This window comes from Amborella trichopoda, chromosome 8 (assembly GCF_054954075.1).
Source record: "Amborella trichopoda isolate Santa Cruz 75 chromosome 8, AtrichopodaSantaCruz75HAP2 v2.0, whole genome shotgun sequence".
NCBI classification, from domain to species: Eukaryota; Viridiplantae; Streptophyta; class Magnoliopsida; order Amborellales; family Amborellaceae; genus Amborella; species Amborella trichopoda.
The window spans coordinates 32,157,369-32,184,829 of record NC_142343.1 but is presented as its reverse complement, the minus strand read 5'-3'; the positions used below and the strand labels follow the sequence as shown (position 1 = coordinate 32,184,829).

General features: G+C 39.1%; 1 protein-coding gene across 7 annotated transcripts in view; it reads right to left on the bottom strand.

The window, feature by feature from the left end:
- Window positions 1–27,461, bottom strand: part of NRPC1 (nuclear RNA polymerase C1) — a 97,745-nt gene that overhangs the window by 35,977 nt on the left and 34,307 nt on the right. For 3 of the 7 annotated variants that reach the window (XR_016060679.1, XM_006828186.4, XM_088873707.1), the window contains exons 14-17: window positions 26,079–26,172; window positions 23,520–23,754; window positions 8,961–9,152; window positions 4,151–4,249 (exon numbers count right to left, since the gene is read on the bottom strand). Coding sequence is in view for 4 of the 7 variants with exons in the window: in XM_006828186.4 (XP_006828249.1) it covers window positions 4,151–4,249; window positions 8,961–9,152; window positions 23,520–23,754; window positions 26,079–26,172 (620 nt within the window). In the remaining 3 variants the exon portion in view is untranslated. Of the gene's footprint in view, window positions 1–4,150; window positions 4,250–8,960; window positions 9,153–23,519; window positions 23,755–24,000; window positions 24,183–24,261; window positions 24,314–24,492; window positions 24,551–26,078; window positions 26,173–27,461 lie in introns of those variants that run through there. The other 4 variants (XR_016060680.1, XM_020675144.2, XM_088873708.1 and 1 more) reach the window with 2 other exon arrangements.

Sequence of the window (27,461 nt, the reverse complement as noted above, 5' to 3'; positions counted from 1 at the left end):
GATGTGGAGTTATCCCTTAATGAGGTCGGAGTTGTGCCCAAGACAGTTGGCCAGGGGACATGGATTTGACCCTGTGTGTGATGGGTGGCCTAAGAGGACAAGTGGCCAAAATCCTCATCAATGCTATCACAAGGAATGTATACTACATAGCCATCCGAGAAGCAGCCCTTTGGATAAGGGTGTGTGACGGGTACACTTGCGGAAGAGATGACTCCTTGTAACACTGGACTGTGCTAGAAAGACTCATGAAGAATAGTGCTGAAATGGGGCCTGGACTTGTCCTCAGGAAGGGAACTGTAATCCATGGATTAGGATTGTATCTCTTTCATTTATTGGCGGACTTTGATAGTCCAATCATGAACCACTGCAGGGGGTCATGGTTCATGATAACTATTGGGCCAGTTTGAGAAGGTGTAGTGAGATGCACTCTTTAAAGAGGATGGAGTCCTCAATATATTTGTTGTAATCCTAACTCTATGGATCAAATTCCCATCAAATCTTCTTAGATACGTTTAAATATGTTATAATTATTTTCAAATGATTAAAATGAACTTTTAGACCTCTCTGAGTATTTTATTTATCGAAAAATGTCTTTTTAATAAAGATAAATCAATTTTCTGGATTTATATTGATTAGAGAAAACAACAAAATATTTAGAAGCTTTATAAAAATTATTTTATGATCTGAGAAGTATCTTTAAGGTATTGGGGGCCCATTGGGGTTCATTGGGTCCACCATATTGTGGGGGGTGGGGCCCACATGGCCACCCTATGGGTGATCCACCCAATGTTTTAAAAAATGGTCCGCACGGCGCCTAGGCGCCCTCCTAGGCAGCCTGAACAAAAATACCGCATGACTAGACCCAGGCGGCCCTACACGAGCGGATATACCTGGGCAGGCGCCCAGGCAAGCCAAGGGGCTGCCTAGGCGAACGCCCAGGGACGTCGGTTTTTTTTTTTTAAAATACTCAAAAGGGAAAATGGGGTAATTTTGAGGTTTAAATAGGTTTTGGGGTGCCCAAAGTTAAAAGAAAAATTTCATAAACCCTCAATCTCTTAGCAATACTTGTTTCTGAGAATCAAAAGTATTTTTTGTGGTTTGAAGAACCTTCCTAAACATTTTCACTTATTATAAAATATGGAAAGTTGGAGCCATTACTAATACATATCCTATTAGACTTTTAAATTTTGTATAGTTCGAATTTTGAAATTTTGAACAAGTTTATTCTCATTATGCGATATGTCATATTTTTGTATATACAAAAATATGTTACAATATTTTCAATTGTAATAAATTCTAAAATTGACACAAATATATGTATATATACTACATATCTATATAACTTGTACAACAGGGGGCCGAAGGTTCTGGGCGCCCACCTGGGCACTAGACTCTAGGCCAGCCGCTTAGGAACCGCCAAGCGTTTTTTGAAACCTTGGGTGCACCCCACCTCCTCTTTACTTTCCTAGCTTAAATTATGGAAATTAAGCTATGGGTTGATTTGAGAATTTTAGGAAAGTGTTTTGTATAGAGATTTTGATTGTTTTCAAAAAGTTAAGTGGAAGAAAATAATTGAAATAGATTTAAATTTAATACTTCCTCTACACAATATTTGATGGGAATAGAGCCATGGAAACAGAGGGATAATGGTTCCACCTCATTCCATTAATCATGATGGTTGATCTAAATAATGAATGATTAGATCTTTTTACCCCACAGGTCTCCAAGATCAAAAGTCAAGATTATATCTCATAATGATGGCAAAACCCTAGTCTTTGTTCAATATAAACTAACTATGGAGGGGGGGTTCATTCTCTACAGCTCAACTCTCTCTCTCTCTGAGCTAAAGGGGTGGCACGCCCAAGCCACATATTCTAGCCCTGGGTCTTGGCTTTATGCTCATGTGTTGAGCCTTGGTCTAGTTTATCCCATGTAATGCTCTTTGCTAGTTTTGCCTAGTCTTCCCAAGTTGTGAGACAAGTTATTGAACGTAGATCCTGTGTACCGTTGGTGGAGGAAACCCGGTGTGGGGTGTACAAAATCCTTGGGGGTAACCTAAGGCAAGGTATACAGTAATTTCCTGCCTTATGCTCTCTTAATTTAATTGCATCTTTTATGTAATTTGCATATCTAAGTTATGAATGCGATCTCGTTTCAATAGCAAGCGAGAGTCCTTGGTAATTTTATTTGGTTCATATATTGTATTCGGACAGTTATGAGTGATTCAGGTGGCAATACATAAGAAAAGATATAAAAAATTTAATCGTATTGAACTTGCCAAGTCACATAGTCCACCTTTCAGATTACACCCAAGCTCTTGTCAGAAAATTTCAGAACTTGCAGTTAAGGAGAAAGGAGTTTATGGGGGATACACGAATGAAGTTCTACAAACTCGATATGAAGAATGGGCTCCAAGAGATTGAGGAACAGTCCATAGCTTGCTATATTAATGGGCTAAAATTCCAAATACAAGATGAGGTTCTGTATATCTCCTTTGGAAGTAGATGAGGTGTATCAACTTGAACTTAAGGCTGAAGAGAGTTGGAATGGACTAGCAGTAGAAAAGGTACTGATTTTTGTGGAACAGTTGCACTTAAGGGTCGCGGTGGCAGCCAAATTTGTAGTGGAAGTCAAGGATGTCGCTTCCATACTAATCCCCTTGCATCCAAGATTTTGATGGCCCAAGTTTGGATTGTAGGGGGCTTGATACAGCTGAAGGATCGAGTAATCGAGTGCAACCAGCAAGTGCTGTATCAGTCATCTGGGTCACTTCCACACAAGGTCCCCATCGAGGATTAGATGTAGCAGCTTATCAGAAGACGAGAAATAATGAAATGGCTATGAAGGTGGGCCCATTTACCAAAGGAAATAGAAGCGGTCGGTGAAGTACCAACCCCCCTCCCTATTTTCCTTCGGGGTGCCTCAATCATGGGGCACCTGTCTGGGCGGGCAAGGACCCCTGGCCTACTTTTAAACATCTAAGAGACACGAAAACACAAACATGCATGCACATGCATCGTCAAGCATATAAACACATGCATACCCACACAAGATTATTATTAGAGTCACTTCTACAACCAGTAGATTGCCCATATCCGCAAAACAATGCCGTGGAGAGGCCGAGGTATTAAGGTCCCATCCAGAAATATTAGAGATCTGACTGTGGTAGAAAGAACTCCTAAAAATTCATGTGAAGTCTGTCCTACATGACTATTACCTTGTATGCACATGCAACACACACAAATGCACACATGCACACTCATCCGCACAGACACACAAATGCATGTGCTCGTGCACATGCACATGCACATGCAAATACACAAACAAACAAAGAGACATACAGAAGAAACACAGGCATTAGCTTAGTGAATGTGATTTTCAAGTGAGCCAGCCTCTCTCACCAAGGCTAGCATCACATCTTTATCTACCCTGACATTATATCGTAGATTTACCCACACTAAATTTCTAAATGTGCTTGCTACACACTCCCATCAGAAATTTATATTTCAAAGGTATCACCTCAGAATTGAGTTGGCAATTTTCCTGAGAGATTGAAATCCTCTAGGTGTAGGACAACTATGCACTTGGCTTTCTTGAACAAATGGACCTTAGAACTGGCTTCCATATCTTGAATCATGTCCACTCGAAATTTCCATTGCTAAAGTCCCCCAAATCACCAGGTAATTGCGTCTTTACAATGTGATACATGTGATAGAATATCTTCCCTGAAGTCAAAAGTTGGGATTTGATATGGTGAGATTAAGATTTTTTTTTTTTTTTCGAGGCAGTGTGAGATAAGTGAGAATTAGAAAAGATGATTGCTTTGGGAAATCTAGGCGGGGTTCCTAATTCGTTCTGCTATATAACAAGATACATATGCACACTTTCCTGTTCCTAATCTGAACTGAAAATTTCAATACAAATATAGAATTTGCCTGTACCACATCAAAATTTTCAACTGTGTAGTCAACAACTTATTACAATCCTGAATAATCCTTGAGTTCAATAAGAAACACTACAGTCACATAAAGATAAACCAGAGGTACCTTCAAATAATATCTGAAAAATAATGAAGTGAAACCTCATTGAAACACATGCATATCCAGTTAATTTAAATATATTTTGAGAATGATCAGAACGCAATGGTTACCGCAGTATCAACAAGGCCCTCCCGGCCACCCATTGTATGAAAGAAAAACTCAGCTGCTGTCAACCCAGTGTAGAAAGAATTCGCCACAAACCCCTTAGCCTGAAAGCATAAAGGGTTAACCATAATATGGTGTCACTAATTATATCATCAATATCATACTTCAAAGATGAACACGCTAGCGTTTATGCATGGACAATGCATCACAAAAACATAGGTGTATGCATGCATCCATGGGAACATGTGCTGGATATGCAGGGAAATATACATGTGAAAGGAGTGGCTATGTGGAACTCAAGGTATAAAATTCAAAAAATTTCTTTTCCTTTTATTCAATATAACCTGAATTCCACTTAAAAGGACCACTATACACTGTTGTTAACTTAAATTTAAAACCCAAAACACAACCTGAGAGCTTTACTTTTATTGGCAAAGCAAATAAAAACCATCCAGAAAAAAAAAACCAATCTTCCACTGTAATTTTAAGTACAAAAAATGTTCCGGGAAATTCACAAAAGCAAATATGAAATATGACTGAAAATAATAAAAACTACAAGGAAGACTTACTAGAAGATGCCTAGAGTTACTCTCACAGTGCTTGATACACCCTACACCCAACTCTCTGACCGATGGCGTGCTTTTTGTCCCTTTTGATCTTCCTGGAATAGTAGAGATGGGAAGCTTTCATAGGCAATACCTCTTTCTATATAGGGTTTTTGAGAGCATGGAAACCTAACTAGGGTTTGTAGGAACTCTCAGGAACAAATTAGGATTGCACTAGAAGGCATAGAATCCTCCTATGTTGAGCATACCTTTTTTCTTTTTCAAACAGAAAAAACCCTAATTAGGGTTTCAATGTGCCACCCTAGTCTTATTAAATTTTGGGTGGCAGGACCCATTTTGGAAGGGGGGGAAAGAGAAAAGTGAATTTTTAATGAAAGAGGGAGAGACTTGCGCATGGAGAAGAGAGACATATGTGTCTTGAAAGAGAAGGGCCCAATGGTGTTTAAATAGAAAGAATTTTTTTTGATAACTGTTAACTGTTGTATTGATATGAAGAAAGAGATACAAGGTTATTCCAAGAGAATCTAAGAGAGACTCCTTGTAAAAACGATTTGGTCAAATGACCGTAAACAAAATGGGGTTATAGAATTATCCCCTTACATCGTATTTGGCACATGTACACGAGACTTACAAAAGAGAGAGAAAGACAAAGCAAAAAACTGACGTAGGAGGAAAGCCAGTAGTGAGGGCCGAAGATTAAGGGAACCAAAGCAGCAAGCAGCCAAGAAAGATAGGCGTGGCTAAGCATCTTCATGGGCCGAGGCTCCATCTTTAGCTAGCAGATCGGCGAACCCGTTTGATGTCCTCGAGATATGAGTCCCTGATACTATCATCTCCCTGCATAGGTAGTTAATCTCATCAAAAAATGGATAAAAGATGCCAGGGTGGGGTCGTAGTCCCAGAAGCCCAAGAGATAATGTTTTTTGCATCACCCTACACCGAGAGGGAACTGCCCCAAGACCGATCGAAACATTGTAGGCCTCTAAGGAGAGTCATAGATTCTGTGAACTGGGAGTCATGCTGACCAAGATATTCAGAATAGGTGAAGAGAATGTTTTATTGATGGTCCCTGAATACCCCACCAGCCCCAGCATGGCTTGGGTTGTCTAAGGAGCATCCATCAAAATTCAGTTTGATTGAGACTCGGGGAGGAGGTGTCCAAGGGGATTTAACCTTGTTTTTCTTCGGGTTTTGTCGGAGGATGTGCTCCCAGTTGGTGAGGAAAGAGTCCCTGGAGATTCCATTGAAGAGGAAGAGTTGGGTCGCCCAGAAGGTTAGTAAGGAGGTAACCTTGGCGAAGAGCACTCTGCCGGGTTTGACTGTCCCCCTAAAGATACGGGCATTTCTTTCTGTCCACAGCGTCCAAATTGTAGCAGCCACGGTTGCTTTCCAAAGGATCCTGCCGGCCTTAGGCTAGTGATCAGCGAAATTTACCGCCAGAAGGTCCTTGACCGTTGAGGGAATCACCCAGTACACCCCAAACAGTGGAAGGATAAAACCCCCATAATTCGTGTGCCACGTTGCACAGCAAACATAAATGGTTGTTTGATTCCTCTTGGGACAAACACAAAATGCACCTATTTGGAAGGAAAAAACCTTTCCTTTGTAGTTGGTCCACAGTGAGGGCCCTGCTAGATCCTGCTATCCAGTTGAACATTTGCACTTTAGGGGGTGCGATTGACCGTTATACCTGAGAAAAAATCGAGGTGGGATTGAGAGGGAATGTAGGAGGTTGGGTGAGAATTTTGTAAAAAGATAACACAGAGAAGTCCCCAAAAGGAATCAGGGACCACACAAACTTGTCCCTTCCCTGAGAAGGGATAAAGGTCTTAGAGAGTAAGGACGAGAGGGAGATGAATTGAGAGGTTTCGGGTTCAGACAGGCTCCTTCTAAAGTAGGGGTTCCAATGCCCTCTACGTCTTTCCATCAAGAACTCGTCCTCTACTGTAGCCTCTCTATTCCTAGCCAAAAGGAACAATTATGGTAGCCTTCTCCTACTTGGATCTTGGGCCCCACATGTGCCCTTCAACATTTCAAAATTATGAAAATGCCCATTAGAAACATTTTACAGCATAAATAAATTTTTAAATTTCTGAAAAGTTTGTAAAAAATCACAAAAACATTTATAGTACCAAAATAAAATAGGGTACTCCACTTGACCTAAGAATCATGATCCACTATGTTTTCTTGCTCAACCTAAAAAATACCCCATGACCCACAATCTCGTTGCAGGAGCATATGATTGGCTTGTCAAAGTTGGACAATAAACAATGGAACCATTGTAATGAAACTTGGATTTCAGTTTCTCCTTTAAGAGTAAGTCCAACACTTGTCATTACAGTGCAAAGGGAGCTCTCTCTATGTATAGTTCGGGTTCCCCAACTATATACGTGTCCATCTATAAGGTTGCTTCCCAATAATGCGGCTATCATATGTACATATTATGCGAAAGGTTGTTGATGCTTTGGCCCTTGCTCTCACAGGCCTACAATCGCATACAAGAGACCACACAGTTCTTCTGGCCTACAAACATCATCCATGGGCATCTCTCCGACCTCAACAAGGGATGACCCACTGTAAACCCTTCTCAGTAGTGCCACATGCCGATGGGTAAGCGTTTTGGACATAACCAACGCCATAAACCGGCCAAGCCTTGGTCAGTCAACATACACACTCCCACTTAAGTGCATATTCCACTAAAAATTTCATTTTTACACGCTCTCTAGGCCTTTAAAGTCTACAAAATCCAACATCCACAGCTTACTCCCATGCAACTTGAAAATGAACATGCCTAACTGTCTTTTCATTACACACTTCCTCTCCTCTCCCCCCCCCACCCCCCCACACACACAGTCACACACACAAAAAGCATTTTTTTCGTTCTTCTGCCAACACTACATCTCAAGACTCCTTTTACCTTCTTACTTTTTTACAGGTGTATCACTTGCAGATTTTTTATTCCTTTTCTCTATATGGCTATAGCTGCAACTTCTTTTGGATGTTTGGCCCTCATTATTTTGTGGATTTCCTTCATCATTATTTGACCTTTCTTTTTTTTTGTAGAGCACCCGAGATGGGATGCCATCCTCACCCTTGGTAACAAAGATAACCCATATCCTCTCTTTCTCCTAATTTAATATTCTTCTTTGCAAACAAGTCATGGATGTTTAATTTCTCTGGCTGTTTATGTATTGAAGACCATAGGAGGCATCAAGGTTTCTCATGGTTTCCATTATCACAACTACAATTTTTATATGTTAGCTAATACTTTTCTAGCTAGACGATAAGGTAATAACTCTGGGGATCTTTTCAATTATTCAAGTAATTTATTCTAGATATTTTTAATTCTTAAAAATAAATAATACACTCAATTATTTTTTAAAACTCTTTTTCTATTATATGTTCACATATCCGTGCAATGTACGTGCCATTAGCAGTGTGTATACTTGTGTGTGGAGAGTAAACAAAAGTGGACATCTTAAATTTCGCTACTACCTAATTTATCCCCCCTCATCTTTTATTTGGATCTTAAGTTTCATCCCTGAACGTTCTTATAGCCTAAAAATATCTTTTGATTTGTTATATAAATTCGATGATGAAGGTGCCAACAATGTTGTATCCATCTCTCCTAAAAACTTCTTTAAGTTTTATCAAAAGAAGTAATCTGTGAGGAAAAATAGGAGAGAATAAAAAAAATTAATAGAGAATTTAGGAAAGCATTCTCATACTAATTATGCGTATCCTTCAAAGCTTCTTTTAGGTTTTATCAAAAGAAGTAATCTGTGAGGAAAAATAGGAGAGAACAAAAAAAATTAATAAAGAATTTACGAAAGCATTCTCATACTAATTATGCCTATCCGAAATAGGAATTACACAAATACATATTTCAATAATAGTATTAAGCTTATTAAAAAAAGAAAACTCAAAAAGAAATCAGATTATACAGAAAATTAAACATCTCCAAAAATAAAACTAAAAGAATTATAAATGAAACAAAAATAACAATTTTACTTTTAAATTAAATATTTAAAAAAAAAAAAATTTATCTGGTCTCTCCATAGGAGCATCATGCAACATGTGCCATTTGCTTTTGTCTGTGTGGTTGTGTGTTTCATGAAATCCCAGTAATTCCAATGAAAGAATGTTCATGGTCGCAAACTTTAGCTGTGGAAGGTACATACAAGTGCAGCAAAGCAGACACTCAAGCTTTGATGGAAGCAATAAGAGTTGTCTATATCCATTTACTCACAGCAGGTGTTTTGTCATTTCGAGGAAAGTGAGGAAGACTGCGGTCAATAAATCCATTAGGGGCACGGCGACCTCCTACAGATTGCTGGCCAACACAAGCAATCATTTGACTAATATTTATGGGGGAACCCTTCGAACCACATTGTGACATAATCAATGGGCTATTCCTCCAATGTAGTTCTTCCATACAGACCTGAAACAGAAAAGAATCAATCTACATGTGAACTGACAGTTCAGTAATAAAATATTTTTCGAGTATGAACTTGAGATCCAGAGCTACAGGATACATACAAGCAGTGTTTCAAAACTCTCCAAGTCCAACTCGAACCTGGTAAGGTGCCAGGTCTGAGTGGAATCCTAGGCAACAGATCGAATCTCAACAGTTCCCAAGGTTTCTTTGTTGTTCTTTGGAAAACTCGACTCAGTCCGACTCAGACCCAAGGTTCCAGGCCTGAGTCCAAGTTTAAAGCACAAATATTATAATTGAACAAAAAAAATGCAAACTCATCAAGGAGAGAAGAACCACAAAATCCCTATCCAAAATCAAAGGCCTAGTTAGCATGCTTATTGAACTTCTAAGTAGCCTTAAGAGAAGCAATTACTTAGAAAGCATCAATGGAACATCAAATGTTTAAATCATAGACTTGAAGTGTGAAATGACACACACACATGGCGATGCCTCCAAAAAGAGAGAACACAAAATGAAGGCAAACATAGGGTTCAAAACCAATGTTTTCAAAAACAAACACTCACCGATGAAAGAAAAAAAATACAGTCCAGAAATTACCTAGGAAATTCTAACTCCCCCTTATTCTCATTCCCATACACATTTCATAAACATTTTGCTTACTAAGAATCCATCCAAAATGTCAAACAATCCAATAATTGTCCAAGATTAATCAAAAAAACTCAAAAAAGTATAAAAATATACCTTTACCTCTTGTTGCTTCATCCATTACACTTTTACTTGCAGTAGCAATCCCTGCAACCCAGTCTCAGTGTCGTATAATCAAACCAATCACACTTAAACTTCTAAATAACAAGTCAGTGTGTTCTATCTTTTTGGCCATGGAGATGTACACAATTATGTCCTTGATAAGGAATTTTCGAACAAAAAAAGATATTTCAGGGCCGGTCTTCGACCTCATGTCATGGCTACCGATAACCCTTTCCCACCTCCACCTGTGCCATGCTTCCACCCTTCCCCTATCCCACCCCTACCCTTAATCCCCTCAACCTGGCATCAACCCCCACCCCACCCACCTCGTCCGAAACTTGCCACCCTCAAACTAGCCCATCATTGCCCTCCTCTACACCATCCCCTCTTTCTACCTCTTCTCTAACTCCCCCATCCTTAGATGCTCCTCTCATCTCCTCTTCGATCCCTTGGGTGAATCAACCCTCTTCTCCCATCAGTTAACCATGACCCTAACATAGAATTACCCTCAACCCTCACATTCCGCACTTCTTGTTCCCAATGTTGTTCTGTCACAACCACCAGCCTTGTAATCTTAATCATGTTGGACACCAACAAGCTCGAGAGGAATGCCAGAAGAGATCCACATATTGGAAATACACATGACATTGTGTTTTTCATAAGAAAGCCCGACCAATAATATTGCTGATATTCTCAGGTCAAAAGCGGATCAAGTAAAGTGCAATAGGTCAAGGGCAGTGGTTGGATTGCACTTTGAGGCTATCTCAGAGGTGTTGATTGTTGGGGTTTTTTGGCCATTTAAAGGCCTTATGAGCATGTAAAACTATGACTATAGTGATGTAAAAACTCCAATGGAAGGACCAAAGGAGGCAACTTGATGCCGTGACTCACCTGAGCTTTGACGAGCTAAGCTCAGGTTATGTCTAAATCCCTGAAACCCTGAGCACGTTGCACAACCATAAAGGGTTTTTAGAGTCATCCCTTGACGATGTCAGGAAGATGCCCAGGGTGGTTGGCCAGGGGACAATGCAAAGCCCGTGTGTGGCCTTAGTGGACAAGGGCCAAAATTCTCATCATTGCCATCATGCTACGTACACTAGATAGCCGTCGAGGCAGCAATCCATTAGGGCATGTTGTGTACATATGTGGAAGAGATGACCCCCACGCACCATTGTGATAGTGTGTGAAAGTCTATGTGACATGGACTTGTCCTTAAGGGGTACTTGCAATCCATAGAGTAGACCATGCTTTCTTCATGTAGTGGATGACTTTGATGGACCAAGCATGATCCCCTGTAATGCTTGTGGGTCATGATCTTCGTTGGGGCAATTTGAGAAAATGATTGTAGTTCACAGTTACTAAAATAAATGAATTGCTTCAATGAATTCACATGATTCTTGACCTGATGGATCCAACTCCCAATGAATAATATTTGGATGCGATTTATGGAACATTAAATTGAATTTTTAAAATGCTATATATTTTATGTTATCAAAAAAAAAATTTGGATAGATAAAAATTGATTTTCAGGCTTCTGCAAATACAAAGCTATTGTAAAAATAGTTAGAGGCTTTTAAAAATGATTTGTTAAGTAATTTAAAATTACTAAGGGAGCGTAGGGCCATTCGGAATAAGGCCCACCACTTGGAGAACCACCTTAGTGGGGGGTGTGGGGCCCACATGGGACCCACATAGCCTCCATGCCCCACCTCTTTGTTCTCTCTTTGGACTTGTTGTACAATGCTTCTAGAAGAAGTCAAAGGTTTTAGAAAATATTTAGTGAATATTTTGATTGAGAGAGAGAAGGGATTGATTGAGTAAATTTTTTGTAAGTTGTTTCATAACTTGAGATATTTGGAAACTATATCATATTTTTTCTAAAATCTAGTATTTGATGGAAATGGGTCAAAAAAACTTAAGGACAATGGTTTTTGGAACTTCCCCTTAATCATGATAGCTGATTTAGAAATTGGGTCACTGAGATCTCTTGACTCTACAAGTCTCTTTAGATCGATGATCAAGATTAAGTCTCAAACAGATTGCAAACCTTAGACCCTAGAAATCCTAACTTGTTTTTATAAGTACCCTCTTTAAGGTAGCGTCTAAAGATGTATGTCTCTCTAGATCTCTCTCTCTCTCCTCCCTAGGGTTGCACGCCCCATTCTCTCTATTTTATTTTTCTGTCATCTAATCTCTTTCTAAATTAGGGTTAGAAGGGGGTGCCAACCCCCAAGCAAATCAAGAAGGGTGGCACTCCCCAAATTTTGTGCGAACCCTAAAGAGGTAGAGAGGCCCTATTTCTTAAGTTGATAAATGCTCTCATAGAATTACGGTTTACCAGCGCTTCCCATAGTGTGAGATATAGTGAAAAGACCTTGAATCCATGCCATCGGTGTAGAGATCTGAAGTAGCGTGTAACAGATCCCTGGGGTTAACCCTTGGCAATGCAATCTTGCATTTTAATCCATGTTTTTTGGTTCATTCTTATATATCGAGTTTTGATTTCAATTAAAAAAAGTTCTTTTTTTTTTGCATGCAAGTAATGATCCTAGATTGTGTTAGGGTTCTATTCTATGAATTAAAGATGAATTTTGGACACTTGTAAGTGTTCTAACCAATACGAATAAAAGAAAGAGCAATTTTTAACTGTATCTTCATAACTAAATCACATTGTCCATCTTTCATTGGTATCAAAGCGAGATCCATTACTGGCATATTTTTATTGTTTTTCGTTGATTTTTTGGTTTGGAAGAAGAAACTTCGGATTCATTTGCTTGGTGTTCAAGTTAGGCACCATGGAAAAATTATTAGCATGATTCGAACACCGAAAAGCACACTGCAGATAAGGGCCTTTTTGTGCTGTATTGGTGCACTGATTTGGACCTATGGATGAGATACTTTTCTTGGACAAACCATATTTTTATTTTGCAGTTTTGAGAGAAGTGTCACTCAGCAAAATTTAAGTAGGAGATCATGTGAAACTTGGAAATTATGGACTCATCAATGAGAGATGTCATTCTAATACCGCAGAAACCAAGAACTATATACTTTGTTTCGTGGAATTTTTACTAAGTAACTACTATTATTTTTGGAGGGGATCTAACTTTTATTCACTTATTTTGAGACTACTTTCAAAGAAATAAAATTTAATGGAGAAATCCCACATGGTTTGGGAGATACGATTATTTTATTGAAGGGTGCTCAGACCTATTTTCTGCCATGAAGGTTGTTCTGTATGACACGAATGTCTATGTTTTATATCCCTACTCAGTTGAAGGATCAATACCAAGTTAATCTTTTGTGATTTTGAGCCTACTTTTAAACAAAAAAGATTTGAAAGAGAAACCCTATGTGGATAGAGATGAAAAATCATTTTGTTGAAGATGGCTCATCTTATTTATTCAGCAGCACCATTTTTTGTGATGTGAATGTCATTGATTTAGTCTCCTACTGAAAATTATTATTTGGGGCTCACACAATGTTTTCATATTGTGGTTTTCAGTATAATTTTGACAGAAACTTTTGCTGGAGAATTCCTATGTTGATTGAGAGAAAAAGCCCATTTTATTTAGAGGTGCCATCCTGAGTATCAAAAGTGTGAATTGAAGGGTGACATTAATGTCATAATCAAAAACCTATGAAATAGTATGCTTTGGGGTTCCTCACTGAGTCTTTACTTTGTATTTTTTACTCTATTTTCAAACCCAAAAAGTTTGGAGAGAGATATTCTTTGTAACTTGAGAGAAATTGTGAATTTATCAGTCTTTTCTGCAGTAAATCTAAAAGTGTGAAATGCTAAGTTACTAGTTTGACTCCCATTGAATAGAAGGTTTTAAGGCTCATTCTAAGTTTTGGTGGTCTGCTAAATGGAAGTAAAATTTCAGAGGGAGGTCATACAAGTTTGGGTAGATATGAAACATTACGTGAAGGTTGCTCGATCCAATAACTGCATAAAGTCAAAATAAGGCAATACAAGTTGTATTAGAAAAAGGGCATCTAGGTTCTTCTTCATTGCATTGAAGAGGCATGTAGAGAGACCTGGAGGCAACCTAGAATCTCCATGATCAGTTGTGAACCCAAAGGTTTTACTTCTAAAGTGATGGCACGGAGAGGAGAATTCCCCTCATTATGGAGCAAGGAGAATCTAGAGGCCATAAATTTTTGAAATGTTTTTTTTTTTCCTTGCATGGACAAATAGTGATCAATTGATTTTGTATCGTTCGTGACACCCGTTTCTAACACCAAAATGTTTGTCAGCAAGCAAAGCAATGATCAAGGAACGCATTGTACCATACCATGCAGCTGGACCGGTTAAAAGGTAAAAAATCTATCGCCCTGCCTTTTCTCCTTCGCCCATAGAGACAAAATTGTAAAACTGATGCCAACAGTTCATCACGGAAGAAAGGACTCACTGAGGGGGGATTACTAACCAAAACTAATATAGCAGTATCATAAATATAACAAAAATGAACTTTCTCTTCTGCAGACTTTCCCAGGTTCCGTTGCTACCACTGGCCTTACACAGTCAATTGGATCTCAGAGATATCCCTTCAACATAGGTCATCTAGGTCATATAAGGAAAGAAGATTCATCAAGCAAATAGCCATATGAGAATTTCTCCGATATAAGGAAAGTCGATTCAATCAAGTAAACCCCTCAATAAATTGGTCGTTTCTCTCAATCCACAGAGAATTTCTCCCTCATTTTTTTTGTTGAATACCAAAATATAAAAACATGATATGAGCCATTAATAATAATTTTCATTAGGAGAATAAATCAGTGACCTTCATGTCACAAAATATACGGTACTGCAAAAAACTAGGATGGCCTTTCTTCAATAAAATGACTTTCTCTCTATCCGCAAGGTCTCTCTTACAAAAAATTTTTGCATGAAAATATACTCAAAACAACAATAGAAAGACTTAGTGTGAACACCAAAACATTTTGTCAGGTAGGGATATAAAATAGAGACATTCAAGCCTACAAAAAATAGGTTTGAGTACCCTTTAATAAAATAATCATATCTCCCAAACCATGAGAATTTATTCTTCAAATTTTTTTTATTTGAACTAGACTCATAATCGTGAATATTAGTTAAATTCCTTCCAAAAGTAATACTAATTATTGGGTCAAAAATGCCATGAAACAGTGTACATAGTTCCTGGATTCCATGGGATCAGAACTGGCACCTCTCAACGATGAGTCCATAATTCCCAAGTTTCACATGATCTCCCACATAAATTTTACATGATCATACTTTTTCACAAGATAAAGGTGTGGTTTGCCCAAGAAAAGTACCCCATCACAGATCCAAATTTGTGCACAAAAATAGCACGAAAACCGTAATCTACAGAGTGCTTTGCGGGGTTTGAACCAAGCTAATAACTCTTCTGGAGGTGCAAGACTTGACCACAAACCCATTGGCTCCCAAGTTTCTGATTCAAAACCAACAAAAAAAAGCAAAAACAAAAGAAACATGGCAGCAAGAGATCGTACTTTGATACCAATGAATGTTGGACTAGGTGAATTAGCTAAGTATACACAATTAAAAATTCTCTTCTTTCCTACATTCATACAAGCTAGAACACTATAATTCATAAAATAAAACCCTAATACCATCTAGTATCATCACTTGCATGCAAAAAAAAAAAAAAAATTTCTCAATTAAAACCAAAATCTAACATGCAAGAATGAATTAAGAAACATGGAACCCTAAAATACCAGATTACCTTCCCAAGGGTAACCCCTAAGGGCTTGTTATACCCCACTCCAGGTCTACTCCACCAATGGTGCACGAGATCAAGGTCCCTAACCTTATCTCACACTATGGGAAGACTTTGCAAAACCCTAATCAATTTAAGAGAGAACCATAACATATACAATGGGAAAGAGTCACTGTTTAACCTAGATTTTACTAGGCAGGACAGTTTCTAAAAGTGATGCAGCCCTGAACCTATGCTCCTAGTAAAGCGCCAAGGTGGACGCCTAGTCATTATGATTGTTACCTTGGACTTGAGAATTGCATGATGCATGTCCATGGGTTTATTTTACTTTGGAAAGTATGGAAAATAGGAGTCTTGCATTAAAGTCAAATGTATTTTGCATTGGAATTTATGTTGCATGCATAATAGGTTCATTTTGCATGTAGTTATTGTTTTAAGAGTTGCAAAGATGAGTTTTGGTCTTCCAATATATGAGGACTTGATTAGGGGATCTTTAGAAACATGTAGACTTAGGTTTTGAGTTTATAACAGGGCTATACAATGGCTGTAAAGATGGATGACAATTTTTGAATGAAAAATATCACTTGTTGCTAGCAATTTTCTGCAGCACTTGGAGTTGAGTAATTCCTCCTTTCCGGCATGAGTAATTCCACCCCTACCTTGTTGGTGGAGATATTCCCAGCAACATCTCCCAAGTCCCGGCCTGCATCGAGTTGGTATCAGTGTAGGTTCCTTCTGAGTGCCCTAGACATTGCAATTATGTGCAATGGTTGCCAAAGCCCAAAACAATCCTTTATTCTCATGTTCCATTTTACAAAGTTTAGAAGTCGTAGATTGGGACTTACCACAAATCTTTGACGTGTATCCCGATGAAGGTTCAAGTTTGGTAGAAGAATTAATCTATGACGAAGAAGTTGGTGATCCTACCTTTGATGAAAAGAAAGAAGAAAGTCCTATGTTCAATGAAGAATTGGGCATTAGCAAGGAAGATCATATTGTTGACGGTGATTATGATGGTGAAGATGGTGGTGATTACATTGGGCTATAGCCAACTAACCAAGTTCTAATAGAAATAGGTTGCAGTTGAAATGCATTTTCCTCTTAACCCATTTTAAAGTTCGTAAGCGAGTTATCTTAGGTCTCAACAAAATTGGGAAAAAGTGCATATTCCTTGATGATGACAGACATGCGATTCTAGCACTATTGTTGATGGCAGTTAAAGTACTGCTCATGTTGTTGGCATGCAATTCAGTGCTTATAGCATTCCTGTCATACATGGCCTTGTACATAAAGGATTAGAACCACTGGCAATCTATGGAGAAGATGGGTTATCTTTTGAATTGTATGGTGCACTTGAATGGCCTTTCCCTATTTGGGCAAAGAAGCATGCTCTTGATAGAAGCAAAGCAGTAAATTGTGTAGCAAAGCATAATGAAGGGGGTTTTGTAAGCAGGCAGTGCCGAATATTTTACAGAAAGGTTGCGATGTGTTTGATCTTTTATTTGTTCCAAAACAGGTGATTGTGTTTTTTGTTGAAGACAATTTATTGGAACTGTGTATTCACAAACTCATGGAGTATAATGCCGATAAAATCAGAGTGGCACTTCGGAAGAGGATTGGCATTGCCTTCATCTTAATCCACTTCAAAACATGAGGACAATTTTGTTCCAGCAAGGGGAGTATGATGAAGCCACAAGCAGACTGACCCCTCGTTGAAGCAACTTCGGAAAGACCTCACCATAAACTCCAGGTCGAGTTCCTTTCAAAAAGGGGGCAATGATGCAGCCCTAGGCCTACGCTCCTTGTAAGCACCAAGGTGGACGCCTAATCAGCGTGATTGTTACCTTGGACTTGGGAATTGCATGATGATTGTTACCTTCGACATGGGAATTGCGTGATGCAATTGCATGGGTTTGTTTTACTTTTGAAAATAGTGTGTGTGGAAAATAGGAGTCTTGCATTAAGTAAATGTATTTTGCATTGGAATTTATGTTGCATGGGTAATTGGTTAGTTTTGCATGTGGTTATTGTTTTTAAGAGTTCTAAAGGTGGGTTTGGTCTTCCAATGTATAGGAACTTGATTAGGGGGCCTTTGGAGACATGTAGACTTAGGTTTTAAGTTTATTAAAGGGCTATACAATGGCTGTAAAGATGGATGACGAATTTTGAATGAAAAATATCATTTACTTTTAGCAATTTTCTGCAGCACTTGGAGTTAAGTGAGTCCTCCCTTGGAGTTGAGTGATTCCTCTTTTCCGGCGTGAGTGATTCTACTCCTACCTTGTTAGTTGAGAGGATCCCAACAACATCTCACAAGCCCCAGCCTGCATCAAAAAGTCTTCGGGCGTGCCCCCCCCCCCTTTTTCCTTTTCTTAACCTAGAGAGAGAGATGAGAGATAGAAGGGAAGAGAGAGAGTGGTGTGCCACTTTAGAAGCGAGAGAAAGATAGAGAGAGAGATCTAGAGAGACATCCCCCATATAGAGGCCACCCCAAAGAGGATTTTATAAACACAAGTTAGAGCTTCTGGAGCCTAGGGCTTGCCATCTATTTTAGACTTAATCTAACTGTCAAGCTAAGGAGACATACGCAGTGAAGAGATCTCAGTCACCCAATCCCTAAATTAGTTATCATAATTAAAGGGAAGGTTTTAGAACCATTACCCCTCAGTTTCCTTGACCTATTCCCATCAAATATCAGATGTAGGAAAATATGACAGTTTTCAAAAATCTCAAGTTATGGAACGGCTTACAAAAAATCAACTCAATCAAGTTATTTGCTCTCTTAATCGAAATATTTTCTAAACCTTTTATTTCCATCTAACAAGTCAACCACACCAAGAGACAAAAACAAAGAGGTGGGGCGTGGAGGCTATGTGGGTCTGGTCCTCACGCCACACTAAAGTGGGCATCCATGTGGTGGGCACCTACTCCAAACGGGCCCCCACTAACCCCTTATAACTTTAAAATAAATAAAATAATTTTTAAAACTGTAAGTATTTTTAAAATAGCTTTGTATTTGCAGAAGCTTGAAAAAACAACTTTTAGCTCTCTAAAAATTATTTTTCATAAAATAAAATATGTAAAGCATTTTAAAAATTCATTTTAATGTTCCATAAATCAAATAAAACATATATAAATATTAGTCAATGGGAATTGGATCCAGCAGGTACAGTCAAGGATCATGCGAATTTACTGAGGCAATCCATCTATTCTAGTAACCCCAAACTTCAGTCACCTTCTCAAACTAACCCAATGAAACCCATGACCCACAGCTCATCACAAGGGCATGATTGGTCTATCAAAATCAGCCAATAAATGAAGAGAACATGGTTTTAGTCTATGGATTATAGGTCCCCGCCAACGACAAGTCCACGTCACAAAGACTTTCGCACACTATCACAATGGTGCATAGGGATTATCTCTTTCACGTCTACACGATAAACCCCAATGGGTAGATTCCGGAATGGCTATCTAGTATATATGTCATGCGATGGAAATGATGAGGATTTTTTGCCTTGTCCCCTCAAGTTAGCCAATCACACAGTCCCTTGGCCAATCACCCTGAGCAACTCTTTGACCTCATCAAAAGATGACCCTATGTGCCACATGCCAAGGGCTACATGGTTTTAGACACCAACCCAGCACGGCATCAACATGTCTCCCTTGGTCCCTCACTAGAGTTATCACATTAGTATAGTTATACTTTTACATGCACCCATAAGGCCTTTAAATGGCCACATAACCCCAACAGGTCATACCAGCTCCAAGGCCCTATCAAACTCATGAATTCTTCATCCGCCCTTTCTTTCTCTCCTAATCTCTTTTCTCTTACTCTTCTTCTCTCTCCCCTTTCTCTATATATTTTGCAGGAGCTAGCCTTTGGGCCTCGCTATTGGGAACAAACTGTAGGCAAACTAGGAAACAGCTGTTTTATGGGCTGCACCCCCCTCTTCTTTGCAGTAAACTTTCTGAAACCTACCCCTCCCTTCCCCCAAGAAAGACAAAAAAAAAAAGAAACTCTCTTTCTCTGTCTCTCTCTCTCTTCTCTTACACTTCAGTGTTTGAGGAGATTTCCCCTCCCTTTCTTTTCTATCTTTTTTTTTATAGAATATTTAACTGTATTACTTAAAGTACAACAATTAAACGACAATAATGGCTTCCCACAGACCAGGAGCTCTATACAAAGTATGCCCAACTTATAAAGAAACTTGTTTGGGGAAAAAAAGGAAATTGGCCTAAAACCACCAACCGAAAACAGGGGCCTACATACAGGAAATACCCATAGGGTCTATAGATATGAAATGAAACCAAAAATAAACAAACAAAACCACCGAAAAGAGACAGATTGAGTCCAAAATTGCTCCAGCAGGCAGTTCATAGGGAAAAGGCGAAGAAGGTATAGAAGAGGGGTTGGAAAGGGAGAGTGAGGACGGGAGAGGGAGAGGGAGAGGGAGAGGGAGAGATTGGGGAGGCAAGGTAATATACTACAGAGTTCTAGGGCCGTCCACACCACCAGGCCACCACTTTGAGTCCATCTACGAGCAGTCCACCCTGGCAGTCAGCCTCAGAGTATAACCACACTCCCGAACTCCTCATTCTACATATAAAAGTGAGCACACACTACATGCACAGGTTGTGGCAACATGGAAAGTGGTTAAAAGGGTAGTGAAGAGTTGGTAAGATAGCGAGGAGGTACAGTGAGAGGGAACCGAGTTGAGGACGTAGAAAGAGAGTTATGTTAATAGAAGCCTCAGAAGAAGAATAGGAGATGGGAAGGGTGGAAGAAAAGAAAGAGAGTAGGTGAAAGGAGAAAAAGTATAGACACAGAGAGAAGGGAGAGTGCATATATACGGAGCTACATAAAGCAGGGAAGCAAGAGAAATGCAAGGGATTAAGAAGGTCAGAAATGCAAGGGATTAAGAGGTGACCTTCTTACCTTATCTTATTTCTCTTCTCTTATCCCACTCTTCCACTTTCCCCCCTTTGTTTATATATTTTGCAAGGAGCAGAATTTTGGGCCTCTAGATTGGGGACAATACTGCGGGTAATCTGAGCACCTGGCATTTGGTGGCTACCTTCTCTCTCCCCCTCATTTCAGAAATCATTCCGATATACCCCCCTTGTCGCAGTCTTTTCTCTCCCCCGTCCCCAATCTTTAAGTCTCTCTGGCAGGCCAGTGTGTGGATCGCCTTTGCCCTTCTTTCTTAATACCTTGCACTCTATCTCACTCTCAAATTTTTTATTGAGAAGTATATCCAAAAAAAAAAAAAAAAAATTGAGAGTAACTTGACTATAATTACTTGTTATAATGTTCTATAGGGAGACCATGACAAGTGGTTAGCAGCATCCCATAGGCTTGGTAATCATACTCTACATCCAAAAATGAAGTAAATTAAAGTCCAAGAAAACCGTTATACTAGGGGAAGAAAGAATACGCAAAAACAAATACAAGAGGGAAGATGACGAAGAGAGAGTGTGTGGTAGGAGAAGAGGAGTAAGAGAGCTGTAGTAAAACATGGAATAGAGAAAGAACCAATGAGGGGAGTGACCACCCAAATCCAAGAGGTTGAGACATCTGGGTGAGAACTTGACCTATGGGAGGCCCTCCATTTTTTATTAAGCAGCCAACCAGTATGGAGGCCTTCACTCCATTTGAAATAAATAAACAAAAATAAAAAAAAACTAAGTGTACTGAGCACCCAAGGACATGGGCTGCCTTCTGCTTACTCCTCGTGAGGACATCATTTCAATATTATTACTATAAATATCTTGTCAGCTTCTGGGGGGAAGTAACTGCGAAGGAATCATATTGTTCCAAGGGCATGAAAGACAAAAATAAATTCCCATTGGTTGCAAAGGATAGCTGGAATTTCAAAAAGAAAAAATGGTTAATTCAAGGATTCAAGGTGTTAATTCCCACAATCCCGATATATATGGATCTAAGTGGTGGGAAGGTTATAACTTATAAATCACCAAGAATCTTTACATTTCCCGCACTTATTGGGAGAAGAATTAGAGAAAAAACACCCTTACCTAAGTATGGATAATTTTTCTCCAGTGACCAGGTGGTGGCCTGGCATTTCCGCTGGAACTGGTGATTCACATGGCAAGGGATGGCCGTCAATCATTGAGGTGGCTCTTTTGAAAAATATTTTTTCTTATTTTTATATTATAAAACCTCCATCAGATCCCAAATCCTATTTCCAAGGAAATTTTCATTACCAAGCCTCTTTCGTGACATAGAGTTATTAATTTTAAACATTAGATGTTGGAAAGCCCTCGCAACGCCTATAGACGAAAATGAACAGTATTTTCACCTATAGGCTCGCCACCTGTTTTTCTTGGACAGTGGGGATTTGCACTGCCACGTATTGCAACAGACGTAATAAGTCCGTAGCAATCAAATTTCATGTTAAACCGCAACGGACATAATAGGTCGGTTGCAGGGTCGAAAACATGGTTCATTTTCTCCTATAGGCGTTAGAAAGTGTTTTCCTTAGATGTTATATTTGAACTCTCAAATGGTCAACCCATATCCACTATGACCGTAATGGACAGGTATTACTTGAAGACAATGGACTTTGGAGTAGGTTCCAATCCTTCCCCTTGCCCCAGCAAAATACAGGGACCTTCAAAATTTAATCGACTTGGCATAAAGCCATTGCACTATTTGTAATTAGGAAAAATGAATACTATTTAGTACCTTGCAATCCTCAATTTTGAGTGCATAAGGTTTGAACCATTGAAGATGAGAAATACAATATTGTTCTGCCTAAAAGGCGTGTTCTACTTTCATTTTACACCTGTCGAGGCCATTTTTTATTAGAAATGTTGGGCTCTGCACAGCCTATGTGGCCTCACTTTCCCATGTATGAGGAAAATATGATATTCATAGTCACACCCAATCATGGAGGCCTGAAGCTCTGATCGTCATCACCCAATGACCAATGAAATTTTGGTGCAAAATTAAGGGGCCATATGAGATAAATATGTATTTGATGCACATGCCTAAAACCTTGTTGGACACCTTTGTTTGGGTGATGTATCAAGAAGGTCGTCATTGAAGACTAGCAGTAACATACAGGGATTAACCTAGTTGAAGTACCACATGTGAACCTCAAGCATCATCGATCATGGGCACTAGGCCAATGAAGGACCAAGGCAAATAAACCATAAACTCTCAACCATGTCTACTAAAAGATACCATCAGACATGCTTAAGGAGAATTAATACCATGTGTGTGACAGGTGCGGAAACCATGCCTTTGCTAGTCCAAAATCATGAATCAAATCAACATCGTTGGTTCACTGAGTTTGACTTCATGAACTATGGATTATAGAGCATTCTCATACATTTTATAAGTAACAAAAAAGTACTAGTAAGAAGACATGAGTTCCAAGATAACCAGTCAAAAGAAATCATGACAAAGCAAAAACAAAAACAAAACATTATGTCACCACTACTGCGCCACTGTTTCATAGACTGAAACCTGAACATGTTTCATAGAATTAGCGCATTACTGTTTCATAGACTGAACCCTTGACATGTTTCATTGAAGGAGATGGCCAACAGTGTTGGGCTCGACTTGTAGAGTCTAATTTTGACTTGGCATACTTTATGCCAAGTCAATACTAGTCTCCATAAAAGATGATCAAAAATACCACTAGATTAAAGAAAGATTTTTCAAGCAAACTCAGGGAAAATGAAGAAGTGTGCCTGGTGGACCAGGTTCTACCACTCAAGGCCCAACCATACATAAAAAAAGTGTTTAATCCTGTCTCAGAACAAACATAAACCATATGGTTAACACATGCAACTCGAACATGTTTTTAAGGGACCTGGGAACAGGGAAACATAGCTAAATAAAGGTATATCGTCCATTATAACCATCTCAGCTTACCTTTGCAGCTGCATCTCGAATTCCATTTAGGACACGAGTTATTTCAGCTTCTAGTGTTTGAGCCGCGTTACAACCAGGCTTCAAAGAGAGCTTTCCCTTATCATACGCATCTATGAAGGCATCACAATTAGAATATCCTCCTTTTATTTGTTCTTCTTTCTGCTTTGTGAGATGAGATCCTGGTAGAACATCGTCTATTCCAATCGAGAACCCATGGTTTCCAATCCATCGAGCACTGTGGAACGGAAAAAAAATCAAAAAGGAGCAACAAAAGAATTGTTAATGAATTACAACCAAACACCCAAGACAGGATGCAACAAGGAACAAGGTGTGCTGTTGGCATATCTAAGCATGAACAAACACTACTTTAAAGTAACACAGCAATGCACCAAAAGTAATATGCCTGAGGAAACACAGAATTTTGAAGAGACAAAGAAATCTCAATTACAAAACAATGAAATAAGCATTCATGCCAACTTACATATATCTAAGCAGATAAAATGTAATCGAGAAGAAGTTCTCAATTTGCTTGAGTGAGTATATAGAATCAAAAGGTATCGACGCATCTATCTATAGAACTGAAGACGACACTTCCTTCTAGTCAAGTCAACACCAACCCAAACTTGAAGGATTGATGAAGGATGCATCACGACAATTGGATACCTGATATTATTAAAAGACAAACATCGGAATAAAAAACTGTAGGACAGCAGTCCAACAGAAACAACCAGTGTTTCAATACCTAGATTGGCGAGGTGGATCGTCCATCCACAAGTCGAAGTCAGATCACAAATCTGGAGTGATCCGAATCAGCAATCCAGTTAATTTCAAAGTTCAAAAAATAAAAACAAAATTAAAATATGGGTGTATGGGGGACCTAAGAAAGCATTAGATAAGCTTGAAAGAAAAAGAAAGAAAATATATGCCGAGTGGGGGGGGTTTGTTTTGAGAGGGACCAAACCAATACTAATACCTTTCCGAAAACTGGCACAGTCCCGGCCGATTCCCAATCTGGATCACCGGTTCTTGATCTGGATCAATGTGTATTGAACATTGTTTAAAAAATCGGCAGACTAAATTTTCCCAATTCTGACGGTCATGTATTCTAAAAACAAATTCAGTGCACTAATAGGCACAAATCGGCCGATAGTGCACTAATCGGCGATTTGTTGTAAAGATCGCCCAATTTGTGCACAGTTACAGTGCAGACTTTTGTCAAAATATATGTATCTTTACTCTCTCTTTCTCTCTCCCTCTCTCTCTCTATCTGTTTGGTTGGGGCAAGTCCCTGCCCCAAACTCTCTCACCCTCTCTCTCTCTCACCCTCTCTCTCTCTCTGTTGGTGCAGGGGACTGCCCCAACCTCTTCCTCACCTCTCTCTCTCACAGACACACTATTGGGGCACGCCTGCCCTAATGTTTCTCTCACTCTCTTTCTCTCTATATCTCTCTCTCTCTCTGGAACTGTTGGGGCAGGGGACTACCCCAACCTCTCTCTCCCTCTCTCTCACCTCTCTCCCTCTCTCTCACCTCTCTCTCCCTGTCACCTGTCTCTCACTCTCTCACTTGGGTTCTCTCTCTCTCTAACTGTTGGGGCAGGCCTGCCCCAACATCTCTCTAATATCTCTCTCACCGCACTCTTTCTCTCTCTTAAATTGTCGGGGCAGGGGACTGCCCCAACGTCTCGCTCACCTCTCTCTCCCTCTCTCTCTCACCTCCCTCTCCCTCTCTCTTACCTCTCTCTCACTCTCTCTCTCTCTAACTGTTGGGGCAGGGGACTGAAAAAGTATTGCTTCAGGTGCCTAAAAATTTTATCTGAAACCTAATTATGCAACCTAATTATGCCTATAATATTTTTTTGTTTTGCTTTTTTATGTAACTATAAAAGAAAATGTAAATTTTAAACCTTTTTTACAATTTTTTTGGATTTTTTACCGAAATTGCATTTTTCAGGAAAAATCGGGGCACTAATCGGCTGATTTAGTCGGAATCAGTCTGACTAATCGGATCGGGACAGGACCGACTAGTCGGCCTAATTGTTTCTTTTGAACACTGGTTTTAAACACTCGAAACAACACAGAGGGAAAACCATTTTAAAAAGCCATTTGAAGAAAAAATATGGTAGGAATGTATTCCAAGCTAAGAGATCAGTTACTATGTTGCATCCTTTCAGTCTTTCCGTTACTAATAAAGGTTTAACAAGTTCCTATTTCCCACTGCCAACAATTTCATTCCATTGTGTTCTCAAAGACAAAACACAGATGCACACGCTCGAGCGTGTTGCTTTCAATCTTCCCTATCTTAATATCAAAGTTCCTAGTGCCCAAGTAATATTTTTTATCTACCATGTTCGTATAGACAATGCTCTCACTTACATGCACATGCATGCAGGCTCACACACACATAAACACAAACACACACGCATGCAGACACACACGCACGTGCCGACACCCACACACACACTCTCTCTCTCTCAATGACAAACTGAAATATCTATAAAAAGCTTCACTAATGTTGACAGAAGTTTTGGCTCCAAGATGATTTCTGCAGGAAACTTTACCTTAGTTTGGCAAGCCGATTCATACAAGAAGCAGCAGCATGAGAATTGTAGTCTCTTAAAAGAACAGAAAACAGTCCATCTTTATTGCCATTTCCTGCATCAAAATATAATAAATGGTAAAATTACAAAAACTCCAAAATGAAGTGTTAGCAATCACAGGGGAATGGATTCCACTACCTCTACACCTATATAAGAAACGAAATAGAGAGTAAAGACTACAAGGAAAGAAACCAGATCTGAATCAACAATAAAATAAACAGCATTAACGATCAAGGAAATACATGATATGATATATAGGATTCGAGATCAATTATTTTCTTTTTTTTGCCTGTAAACTATACTTTCATTAAAAATTGAGTTTACATAAATAGTTTCTTTACAAAATTACTTCATCCAAGAGATGAACAAAAACCATCAAAAATGTGTAACCAAAAAACAAAACTTGAATAAGAAACTCGTTCTCTAGCCAAACAGTGCCTTACTTGTTGGCCCCCCTCCATCCATATCTGAAATTTCAAAAAATCCCTTGAAAGATGAAAGATGAAAGATTTGGCAATGTGAATTCAAGACAATAAAATCAAAACGATTTCTCCTTTTGTTTATTATTGAATGTTAATTCAACATACAAATGCCACAATACACAGCTATAAATGAAAATTAAAACCCCAAATACAACCTAGGACCTTTCCTTTTATTACCAAATCGAGTAGCCACAAATCTTAGAATGAAATTCAAACTTCCACTAACAATTTTAATACAAATAATGTTCCTCGAAATTGATGAAATTATGCAAATATGACTAGAAAAAACAACTACATAGCCAAGAAGACTTACTGGATTATGCCTAGGGTCACCCCCATAGGACTTAGTACACCCGACATCCGATTTTTTGATAGATGGCGTGTTTCAATCCTAATGGTCTTGCTGAATTTTCAGAGCCAGAAAGCTTCCTTAGGCAATACCGCTTAAACTAGGGTTTTCGAGAGCCGAAAAGACAATTAGGGTTTCATTAGAACCCAAAACCCAATGCCTACGCACCCAATGGTCGTAGGGCACAGCTTAGGCCTGGGCATTCCTCCCTAGGCACCAATACCCAAGTGGGTGCCTAGGCACAAGCCAAATGCACAGTTCTGAGTGGGCACCTAGGGCTGTGGGCTGTTTCCGTCTTTCTAATAGCCCCTAAGGGCATTTTATGTAATTTGGACCCTGAATTTGTTTAAAAAGAGTATTGGGGAATATTTTAAACCCCCCAAAAGTAATAAAAATAAATAAAAATAAAAAAATCTATAAGCCCTACATCAATTGATTATACTTATTCCTATGAACCGAAAAAAATTTCTGAGGTTAAAAAAGCATCCAAAAACTTATCTTTTCTTATTAGAA